General features: G+C 43.2%; 1 protein-coding gene across 4 annotated transcripts in view; it reads right to left on the reverse strand.

Moving 5' to 3' along the window:
* Ptpn2 (protein tyrosine phosphatase non-receptor type 2) overlaps positions 1 to 11781 on the reverse strand; it is a 79744-nt gene extending 67963 nt beyond the window's left edge. For 3 of the 4 annotated variants that reach the window (XM_047526415.1, XM_047526417.1, XM_047526416.1), the window contains exon 1: positions 11541 to 11779. In XM_047526415.1, the coding sequence (XP_047382371.1) occupies positions 11541 to 11609 (69 nt within the window). In that variant the 5' untranslated portion in view covers positions 11610 to 11779. Of the gene's footprint in view, positions 1 to 11540 lie in introns of all 4 variants that reach the window. The other variant, XM_047526414.1, reaches the window with a different exon arrangement.
* Positions 11782 to 12032: the final 251 nt, after the last annotated feature.

Consider the following 12032-nt stretch of genomic DNA (forward strand, 5'->3'; position numbering starts at 1 on the left):
TTGCCCCATGTTTTGGTCACTGTGGTTAAAAATTAGAATACAGCCATAAAAGTGTTTAGTGTGCAGGGTTACAGGACTTCATAGTCCTGGGAAAGTCTATCGGCTTGTATGGTTTCCTACCACCTTTCTTATTAGTTATTTTTGCTATTTAACAGTATTCCTTTTCTTTTCTTTTCTTTTTTAAACTCAGACCTCAGAATTTTCCTTAAATCTAGTAAGTGTCATAAGTAAAGTATATTCACATTTCAAGGAAACAGGATTTACTTTTGCTTGAAGAAGTGAGGCACACAGAACAGGAAAAGGCCTGAAGACTGAGCAGGAACAGGCCGGCGAAGAACAGGGCAAGGCAGCCAGCCAACAGAGCAGCTCATGGGAAGTCACCAAGACTCGCACGTCACTAAACAATGACACCGAAAGAAGGAACAGCTGGTGTGCTGCGGGAACTACGCAACAGGAGACGCGCACAGGGAGGTGGAATGCAGGGAACAAGGATGCACAGGAGCAGGGCGAACATGTCGCACACACCACTGTCCACGTGCCATTCACTCAGCACGCTTAAGTTAATTCTATAAATTATGAAGATGGTATTGTAAATGGGGGCATGGATTATTCCACACAGTGCAGGTAGTTATTTAGAAAAAAATTAACTGGACAAGAACAAGACAAGGATGCCTGATTTCATCACTTTGGCACAGTATGGAAAAGCTCTAGCCAGAGACATCGAACAAGAAAAGGAAGTAATGGGCATCTACACTGGAAAGGAAGACTTTTCTTCACAAATGACAGGATCTTATCAGCAGATAAACCCTAAGAAGAATTCACAAAAAAACTATTAAAACCAACAAACGAATTCAGCAAAGTTGCAAGATAACATACAAATCAACCATATTTCTATACTCTAGAAATGAACAATTCAAAAAAGGAAATTAATACAACCCAAAACAATCTTAAAAAAGAATAGTGAACCTTAAGGACTCTCATGTCCCAATTTCAAAGCTTATTACAAAGCTACAATAATAAGATCAGTTCTGTAATGGTATAAAGACAGACATATAGATTCTCCATGGAATACCATAGAGCCCCCAAATAAACTGTGACAGCTATAGTAAATTGATTTTCAACAAGAATGCCAAGACCATTCAATCGGGAAAAGACAATCTTTTTAGCAAATAGTACTGTAAATACTGAATATACTCATGCGAAAGAATGAAAATGAACCATTATCCTAAAACATATATAAAAATAAAGTCAAATGGACAAAAGGCTTAAATAATTAAAATTGTAAAACTCAGTAGAAAACATAGGAAATAAAAATATTCATGAACTTGGTTGGATTTGGCAATGATTTCTTAAATGTGATATCAAAAACAGAAAAAGAAAACTAAATAAATTGACCTTCATCAAAATTAAAAAATTTAATGCACCAATTAATACTACCAAAAGAATAAAAAGAAAGTGTATGGGAGAAAAGAGCTCCAAGTCACATATCTGACCAGGATTCTAATTCCTTCACATCCTCACTAATGGCTGATATCTTCCACTTTTTTATCATACTCATAGTGGTAGGTATGAAAACAATCCATATGAAGCACATCACCCTTGCCTGCTACACAGTTGGAGCCTCGTCAAGATTAGCTAGTCTATTCTTAAAATTCTTTTCTTCAAAGAGCAGAGCTTCTCAAAGAGAACTATGATGCAGAGAACTGAGTCCATCAGGGATTTTATTTCCCTAACCAGCGAGTGACAGGTACACAGACATAAATTGATTTATATTATTTTATTGTGCTTTACAGATATTGCTTTTTTTCACAAATTGGAATTTGTGGCAACCCTGCATGGAGGAAGTCTATCAGCATAAATTTTCCAATAGCTAAAGTGATCACTGGCACATTTTGGCAATAAAACTTTCTCAACTAAGGTAAGTACATTTTTTAGACATAAAGATACTGCATACTTAACAGTACAATATAGGGTAAATATAACTTTTATGTATGCAGGGAAACAAAAAAACCTCATGTGATTCACTGTACTAATAAAGATCTGCCCTATTGCAGCGGTCTGGAACTTAATCCAGTTTTCTCCGAGGATGCCTATATTAAGGGCTGTAACCAAAGCGAACATCTTAAAATAACAATGTGTTTTCAAGGAATGCAAGGTATTTCATACTTCATCATGTCCTTCCACAATATTTAATAGAGTATATGCACATTTGACTAATAAAAATAAACACTCCATCAGATAATTTAGGATTTACTTCAGATAATTCAGGACTTAAGTATAAACATAGAATTTTAGGGATGTCGTACCAAAGGTAAAAGCTCATTGTCCACTTGGGATTATCTTAAAGTCTTACTTTTTTCTTATAAAATCAGATCATTCTTTTCTGACTTCTTAAATTTTTATTTGCTGCTCTATCATAATAATTTAAGGGGGGATAAACTACCTGGATGTAAATTTTTCTGTATGCTACATACAGAACAAAGTTATGTATTGAATACTAAAATATTATTTGATGATAAAATATTATAAGTATTTTACCCTGACCATGATGTGTAATGACAACAGAGATTTAAAAATTTTTTGTTTAAAGTGTGAAATGTGAGCCCATATTGTGCAGCTTCGCTTGTTAAAATAAAAAGCAGAGCAAAAGCAGGTGCCACTGGCATGGAGTACTGCACTTTTTTTTTTTTTTTTTGGTAATTGCAATTTTCTAAGGTGACTCCAGGGTCACCAGTCAGAGTGATATAAACTATAGGGCCATATAACCTTAATTCAACCTATGAAAGAATTCCTAGAAGCACTCTGTCAACTGTAACGAGGAACTGACAGTCTCTTAACATAAAACTGCTCAAATACAATGAAAGAAAAAAACAAAGTGATATAGTATGAGATTTTCTTCAAAGGACTAAAAGCAACTTGAGACCAGAGTATAAAGGCTCAGTGACATGAACCAAATGAAACTGAGAGAACAAAAGGCTTATTAAATTAGAAATATTGAGATATGAAGAATCCAAGGGCACATATATACACACAAACTTCACATTGAAAACGTTACCAGAAATCCATCATCAAAGTATCTAAGCTTAAATCAGTTTCTTGACCAGGACTTCCTATCCTGGGGAATCGTCTGTATCAACAGTCTTTTGGGGGAGAGAGGGTTATTTGAAATCACATGCTATATTTTGGGGAATTTAAAATATGAAGACATTTCTGCCATATGCACATAGGTTTTACCTTAGAGCTGTCAAAAGGCACCTACGAACTTTAAAACAAGAATTTCACTACTAAAAAGTCAAAGCAACTTCCTGAACTTACAGTATCATATATAGAACATTAAATTAATACTACATCAATACATTTAAAATGGCATTACAGGGCTAGGGTTGTGGCTCAGTGGTAGTACTTGCCTAGCATGTGTGAGACACTGGGTTTAATTCTCAGTACCACATATAAATAAGTGAATAAAATAAAGATCTATCAACATCTAAAAACATATTTTTTAAAATGGCATTACATTCACTTTAATAGGTATTTCAGACAACAGCCCTGCAAGGTAAAACTTTCCAATTAAGAATATAAAAGGTCAGTATTCTACTCACACTGATATTATTTAAGGGAGGAGGGGAGGACAAGGGAAGTGATATTGATCAAATTATGTCACATGCATGCACAGTTTAGCCACAATGAAGCAAACTATTCTGTATAATTAATACATATCAATAAAAATTGAATAATCATGTGCAGAGAGGAGCATGCCTGTAATCCCAGCAACCTGGGAGGGAAAAGGAGGAAGAGCATAAATTCAAGACCAGCTTTGGGAACTCAGAGCCCCTGCCTCAAAAATAAAATAAAACAAGGGATTGGGATGTAGCTGAGAGGTATGCCCTTGGGTGGAATACCCGGTAAAGGGGGGTTGGGGGGAGGAATTTCTTTTTTTTTTTTTGTACCAGGAATTGAACCCAGGAGCACTTTACCACTGAGCCACATCCCCAGCCCTTGTTTATATTTTATTTAGAGACAGGTTCTCGCTGAGTTGCTTAGGGCCTTGCTAAGTTGCCGAGGCTGGCTTTGAACTTGAAATCCTCCTGCCTGAGCCTCTGGAGTCACTGGAGGAATTTTTATTCTTTAAAATTAGACTGCTGAACTGTATGCCTCTTCCTTGGTTATCAACTGCTATGTTTTAAATTTACATGCAAAACTGACTTAGGCTTCAATATATAGCCAAGTAGGGCAGATGTAACCAAAAGTTCCATTTACTTGTTGACCCAAATAATCTGACTCTCTCAGCTTTCCAAAAAGAAATGACGACTGCAATGGAGCATTAAGTGGAACTACAGAATGCAGGGAACAGTGAATCTAGATAACAATTTCTGGGGGAGACAAATCATATTTACATTCATCTGAGAAATTGAGAGGACACCTATGCTAATTTAAATTTGTTTACTTAGACTCTACCTGTGCCTACCTCTCTTTTGCCCAGGCTATTTTGAGGACCAAAGAAAACAAAACAGAAAGAGAAGAGTGAGCAGAGTATCAGAACAAAGATGAGGCATGACAACATCAGACTGCAAAAGCTATACAGGTTCTACAACTGGGGCTCAGGAATTCTCTGGATAATAAAGACCCAACTAGAAAAGCTAGGGGATAAACCCAATTCTCGGGATTTTCATAATCATAGGTACCAGTATAGTCAAAGGCAAAACAAGGCTGATTTCCCTTCAAGTCGTGGTCCTTAATCACGTGCAGAGGCAGAGACAGATCCAGTGAAGAATCTGACAAAAGCAGCAACTTGGGAGGCTGAGGAAAGAGGATTGCAAATTCAAGACTAGCCTCAGAAAATCAGTAAGGTCCTCAGCAACTTACTGAGACCCTGTCTCAAAATAAGAAAATAAAAAGGGCTGGGACATAGGTCAGTAGTAAAGTGTTCCTTGGGTTCAATCTCCAGTAGCCATCCCTGTCCCCCCAAAAAAAGAAGACTGACAAAAGCTACCCAATCACTTAGAAACTAAATAGCCAGGAACTTGCATGCTTACGATTTAGTAATTTCAGGAGATTTGAAAAATCTCTTCAAAGCTGATCCTAGACACTGTTTTAAAGGTTTCATGTCCCCAGATGAGCCGACACATGAGAATACATTCTACTCCCTCCTTGCCATCAAAAATTAGAAAGATTCCCTCAGAGCCATTGACCTCAAGTAGATTGTAAGAAGACAGCAATGTAAGTAATCATATTGGCAAATTAGGGCAAAGCTAAAACTAAAATCAGGACCAGCTCTGGGTCCCCATTGTGACATCTAATTAACAGACACTCTAACATTACATAAATCACAACCTTGTATCTGACCAGTGTTTCCTCAGTCTTAAGTGAGGGATTTGGAATAAACCAAGGTGCTGCATTTTTAAAGAAGAGAGCAAACTTCTTTAGTGAACACTCACTGAGCATTAACATGCTGTAGGCCCTACAGGTAGACGGTGGGGAAACTGAAAAACAAGGCCATCCTCAAGGAGCTGGAGGGACAAGCAGACATTTCTAAAACAGTAGTTCACACTTGAAGGAGAAGGTAATTTTGACTAAGGAGATTGTGGTCTCGTTTGGAACACATTTCCCAGATAGGTAAGGCAGGCATAGAGTACATTGCACCTGTGTAGACTCCACAGTGAGAAAGCAATTTCCCAAGTAATTCAAGGAGTTTGTGTAACCATGTAAAAAAACTGAGCTTAAGATTAGACAACAGGGGCTGGGGTTGTGGCTCAGTGGTAGAGCGCTTGCCTCACATGTGTGAGGCAAAGGGTTCGATTCTCAGCACCACATATAAATAAATAAATAAAATAAAGATCCATCAACAAGTAAAAAAAAAAAATTAAAGAATCTCTAGTTTAAAAAAAAAAAAAGATCAGACAACAGGCAGGAAAATGTGTAACTAGTAGGCAAAGGAAGTTTCTTAGGCTAAGAAAGCTCTGAATCACCTGCCAAACTGCCCCTCCACTCTAAGTACAAGTTGGATAACCTTCATCCAAAATGCTTAGCAAAAGCATTTCCAATTTTGGACTTCTTAGGATTATGGAATACATGCATATATATAATGAGATGTGTTGGGATAGGACGCAAGTCCAAACATGAAATCCACTTGTTTCATACACATCTTATACACAGAGCCTGAAGGTAATTTCATACAATATTTTTAGGGCACCTGTGTTTTGAATGTGACACGTCACGTTAGGTCAAGTGTCAAATCTGCCACTTGGGATATGTCAGCACTCAATAAGTTTCAGATTTTGGATGTGCAGATGAGGAAAGTTCAACCTGTACTAGAACAGAGTGCACTTGTGATCTGACTTCTAAAAATTAGCTGACTCAAATGGTAAAATCTACTCTCACTCTGACAATATTTGAACTACAAATTTCTAATAAGTAATAAGTTAAGAGTTCCTTGGTTCATAACCCTGATTAATCAACCAAATTATGAGCCATCATTTAGAAATACACTCAACAACTTAGCTTTTAACCATTTCCTACAGCTGTGCTCCTCCTTGATAGGTTCACAAAACTCCATTTATTTCTCTGTCCTCATGCCCCAGCCTGATTCAGACAGCAATGACCACTAATTAAAGGCAAAAAAGCAATCATGAACACTGCCAAAAAAGCCAGAATTAACCTCAGGCTCTGTTAATGTTATTAGTTTATTAATAAGACCACATTAACTTTTCCAGAAATCTCACTTCTGCCAACTGCATGCTTTCCAGACTAATGCTTCTACCTATGTCCTCTTGGTACCACTGGTTCCTGCTTTCTCTCTGCAACGACCATTTCTTCAAACTCCACTTCCTCATTTAGGCTCATCCCCGCAGGCCCATAAATATATCAAGCTGCCCTTTTCTCATAAGAAGTCATGTATTCAACAAATATTTATCAAGGGCTTACCAAGTGCCCAGTTCTGGGTAAAGCACTGGCACTGCCTTCCCGAAGCTCTACAACTGAACAAGATAAACTGGAACTAAGGAAGTCTGTTTTGCTCCAATTCAAGGATTCATTCGTAAGAAAACTCTACTATCAAAAGTCATGTCCTAAAGCAATTGTTCATAAAAGGTAAAAACAGTAAGCGACCAGAGAGTTTCAGACTCAAAATATTAGATTCCTTTCTCCTGTAAGAAATTTTACAATAATATTATAAAGGTTCTCTCATACCACCTAATCCAGCTTTTAGTTCCATCTGATATTTGCTCAACAGCAAAGCCAGTCTTCTAGCCTCAGTAGCACTGCCAAGAAAGCCTAACTCCTTATAAATATTACCATGAATATAACCCACTGCTGTGAAAAGCAAGGCAGAAAGCCCACTTCAATGCTTTTTCTCTTGCTCGAAGTGGTGTTACTTTCAATAGCGGTTTGCTTAATGCAAATCATATCCCGAAATAACTCACCACTATGTAAGAGAAGTCATGGGAAGCTACAGAAGGTTGTAAGGACTCATACCCAGCATGGGTGGGTAGGGAAGGCTCCCCAGAGAAGTGAGACTTGAGGGTGAGTAGGAGGTATTAGGCAAGAGGGTAAAGAAAAGGGGGGAAACTATGACAAGGCAAAAGGGAAGTACATTTATAAAGAGCCCTAAAGGGAGAATAGACACACACATTTCCAAGAACAGAATATAGTGGGAAAAGGAGGAAAACGACATGGGAAATGAAACCACAGGGGCAGGACATGTGGTCTTATGAGAAGAAAGGACTGAATTTTACAGAGTGAGTAATGAGAAACCATGCAAGGGTTTAAGCAGAGACATGAAATAATGACGTTTTATCTTAGGTTTCTCTATCCACTCTTCCTCTTCAATCTGGACCTCTTAAAAGAAGTCTGTACTTCTCCCCAACTTCTCAACTCTGGGCATCTTTAATACACTGAAACTGCTCTCTTTAAATGAGCTATCTGTTGACCTCAGTAGGCCCTTGCAGCCTGGACCTTACTGGTCCAGCACGCAGCCCTGAGGACTACCAACTCCTTACATTCTTCTACCATTTTTCTCCCCTCTTCACTGCCTGTTCCTCTCCCGTGTTTAATGTGAATATTTCTTACTTATTCTTACATATGGTTGTCTGTCGAGATTCCATCCCTTGGCACTAGAGACTATCATGCTAAGTGAAATAAGCCAATCCCCAAAACACAAAGACCAAATGTTCTCTCTGATATAAGGATGCTACACACAATGAGAGGTGGCGGATAGAAATTCAGTGGATCAGACAAAGGGGAATGAAGGGAAGGGAGGAGGGCTGGGAATAGGAAAGACAGCAGAAGGAATCAGATCACCTCTTCCTGGGAACACTGGACTTTCAGGGGTCCACAGTCACAGTGCCCTGTGCTTAATACCAGCTTTAAACACATCACCTTTCACCTGCTTTCCTATTCAGTGTCCCCCACTAGCTGGATTCTTAAGACCAGGGACAGTTTTGAGGCAGGTAACCTCAGTGCCTAACACTGGCATATAACAGGTATGTTATGAAACAACAAAAGAAAATATGGTCTTGCAATGAGGCCCTTTAGAAAAAAATGTCCCAGAATATGCATGTGTCAGGAGCAGAAACCTTGTCACTGGCATTCTCTATGGAATCTTCAAGTCCTAGAATAAAAGATGGCAGGCACTGGTCAGTACCTATTTGTAGAATAGTTAAATGGATCTTCTAGAATCACAGGAAAACTCTCCTTGACTTGCCTTTCATTATTAACTTTAGTAGTCTGTGACCTACTTTTATTATAACACTGGTCCACACGGCATGGTTCCCACTGACCAAATGAATGCTCTTATTTTTCTAATAGGAAAAATTAATGATACAAGAATTGACAATCAGGTAAACTACAAGATTCCTAGGTATCAGTCCATGTAAGGGTTTTCTAAACTCCCTTGAAACTGGATGTGAAATTTTCAGATAGATGGAAGTACATCATTTTTCGGACCAAAGAGGTCACAACTTTCATTGAATCCTCAAAAAATAATAATCAACTGCTTAGCCAAAATGTTAAGCTGAATTAAGTTGCAGCACTCAACCCAGCAAGGTGGCACAGACCTATAATCCAAGACCTGGGAGACTGAGACAGGACCATCTCAGTTCAAGGCCAGTCTCAGTCAATTTAGACCTTCAGCAACTTGGCAAGACTCAGTCTCAAAAATAAAAATAAATAAATAAAAAGAATGGAATGTGGCTTAATAGGAAAGCACCCCTGGATCCAATTAACAGAACAACAACAAAAAGCTGTAGCATTCACCTTTTTCATCTTAAATCTGTATTTGGTTTTATCACTGGTACCTTGGAAACAGCAGTCTAAGACAAATGTAACTGAGAAGATGCAGCTGGGAAACACATAAAAATTCCTACTAGAATTTGCATTAATGATTTTCTATAATCGAAAGAGTCTTTACCAGCATTTCTTCCTAAAAGTTAGTGCCTTATTCTAACATACTTTCAACAATGTGAATCCGGGTATTTAATATACTGCGTGCTAATGTGTTCAAGAAGAAACTTAACATTCCAAACATCACAACAACGGAAACTTTTTATTGTCATCTAATGAAATGGAATGGGAAAAAATTCCATTTCATTAGAAAATGAGGATCATTCATATTTACAGGAAGCCACCCCCCCCCCCAGGGTGAGCCAAACATCAGGAGCAGCATATAACAATCATCCAACCAGTAGATTCAATCTTGAGAATAATATGTTAATGGCTAAACCATAGAAAATAAGGAATTAAATCACTTCTAAAAAGATAAAGTTTTAAGTAGCATAATGGCTCATGGCCTGTAATCCCAACGACTGCAAGTTCAAGGCCAACATGGGCAACTTAACCAAAGCCCTATCTCAATTTAAAATAAAAATAGCCCTAGGTTTAATACCCAGTAGGGCAAAAAAAAAAAAAAAAAAAGCTCGTCACAAGTGTTCATACTATGGGTTGCATCTGTAAGAGCTGAACAGTGTTCATACTATGGGTTGCATCTGTAAGAGCTGAACAGGCAAGACTATTCTATGTGAGAAACAAGACAACAGTGGCGCCCTGGAGGGAGGGTTAATTTTATATGGCTGTGCTTGCACAAACATACTTAACTGTGAAACTTACTCAAATGTGTACGTAAGATCTACGTGGTTTACTGAATATGAAATATGCTTCGGTAAAGAAAATTTAAAGGGGAAGATACTCTCACCATTTACCTAAAACCACCAAATCCTTTCTGGGAAGGCTCGGTGGAGGACCAACACACTGAGAACACCAGGCCCTCTGAGGACAGGCAGAATGGTCGTCCCAAGGAGCTCTCGCAGCGCCCCAGCTCTGGGCGCTGCCTGCCAGAACCCACAACTCCCCAAGATCCGCGAGGTGGCCTGCTGCGACCCCACCCGCGCCCAGCCAAAGCATCTACCCGCAGGTGTCCGCGAGCAAAGCCACACAACGGGGGGATGTGGGCGCCACCGCGAGGATGCAGCCAGCGTCCCCGTGAGCACACGTGTTTCCCCAGTCCTAACGCTTCCGACCTGACCCGGTACCCCCTGAACCCCCGCGCTCGTGCCGTTGCCCCGACTCCATGCGCACATACATAGATCCCCGGGTTCCCACGCGCGCACACACACACACAGGACCCCGCTCCCCACGAGCGCACATACACACAGGACCCCGGGTCCCCACGCGCGCACACACACACAGGACCCCGGGTCCCCACGTGCCCACACACACACAGGACCCCGGGTCCCCACGTGCCCACGCACACACAGGTCCCTCGGTCCCCACGCGCGCACACACACACAGGACCCCGGGTCCCCACGCGCGCACACACACACACAGGACCCCGGGTCCCCACGCGCGCACACACACACAGGACCCCGGGTCCTCACGTGCCCAAGCACACACACACAGGACCCCGGGTCCCCACGTGCCCACGCACACACAGGTCCCTCGGTCCCCACGCGCGCACACACACACAGGACCCCGGGTCCCCACGCGCGCACACACACACACAGGACCCCGGGTCCCCACGCGCCCACATACACACAGGTCCCTCGGTCCCCACGCGCGCACACGCACAGATCACGCCGGGCCCGCCGAGTCCACCGTACCACGCACAGGTCCCTCCGAGACCACGAGCATACACGCACAGGTTCCTCCACGTCCCCACGCGCGCACACACGCATACATCACGCCCGGCCCCGGGTCTACACGCACACGCCGGGCCTTCCGGAGCCCACACAGTGCCCCTCAGTTTGCACGCGCACACGCCGGGTCCCTGAGCCCACTAGCCCCGGCCCGCTGCGCCGCCCACGTCGCCGCCAGGCGCCGCTGTGGCGCCTTCTTCCAGAGCCACGTCCGCGCTTGCGCTAACAAGGAGGCCTCGCACCGCACGTCTTTCTCTCAAAAGCGGCCCGAGAGCGGTCGGCGCAGGCGCGCCCCTGACGCGGCCCGCGCGCCACCACTTCCGCCCCGAGCGGGAGGCGGGGGAGGCGGGAGGGAGCCGGCGGGCGCGAGCCTGGGTCCCCGGAGGACGGCAGCTGCCGCGCGGGCCAGCGACTCACCAGGTAGAGCGGTTGCCAGCGACACTGAGCGTCCAGTTCCTCGAACTCCCGCTCGACGGTGGCGGACATGGCGGCGTGAGCGAGCTGGCGCGAGCGGAGCCTGCGCCGGCGGAGAGGCTCAGGCCCCGCACGATCCGGGGAGAGCGCTGGCGCTGCGGCGCATGCGCGCTCCGCGCCCCGCCCCGCCCCCGCGCCGGGGGCTTGGGGAAAGTACCTGGAGCGTCGGACGTCAGCGCGCCGACTGGGCGCCGGAGCGCCGCGCGAGTCGGACGTCGGCGGGGCGGAGCGGGGCGGGGCGGGGCTCTCGGGGAGGCGTGGCCCGAGGGCGCCCAGGTGGGAGGGGGCGGGGCCAGAGGACCACCGGCCGCGGCGGCGGGAGGGCCGGCAGGAAGGAGAAGGTGGGGTTGCGCGAGGCCACAGGCGCGGCGCCGCCGAGAAGGTCGGCGGCGAAGCCCCGGCACGTCCCGCCTTCCTGCTGGCTGCCCCAGTTTT

This window comes from Sciurus carolinensis, chromosome 15, assembly GCF_902686445.1.
Source record: "Sciurus carolinensis chromosome 15, mSciCar1.2, whole genome shotgun sequence".
NCBI classification, from domain to species: Eukaryota; Metazoa; Chordata; class Mammalia; order Rodentia; family Sciuridae; genus Sciurus; species Sciurus carolinensis.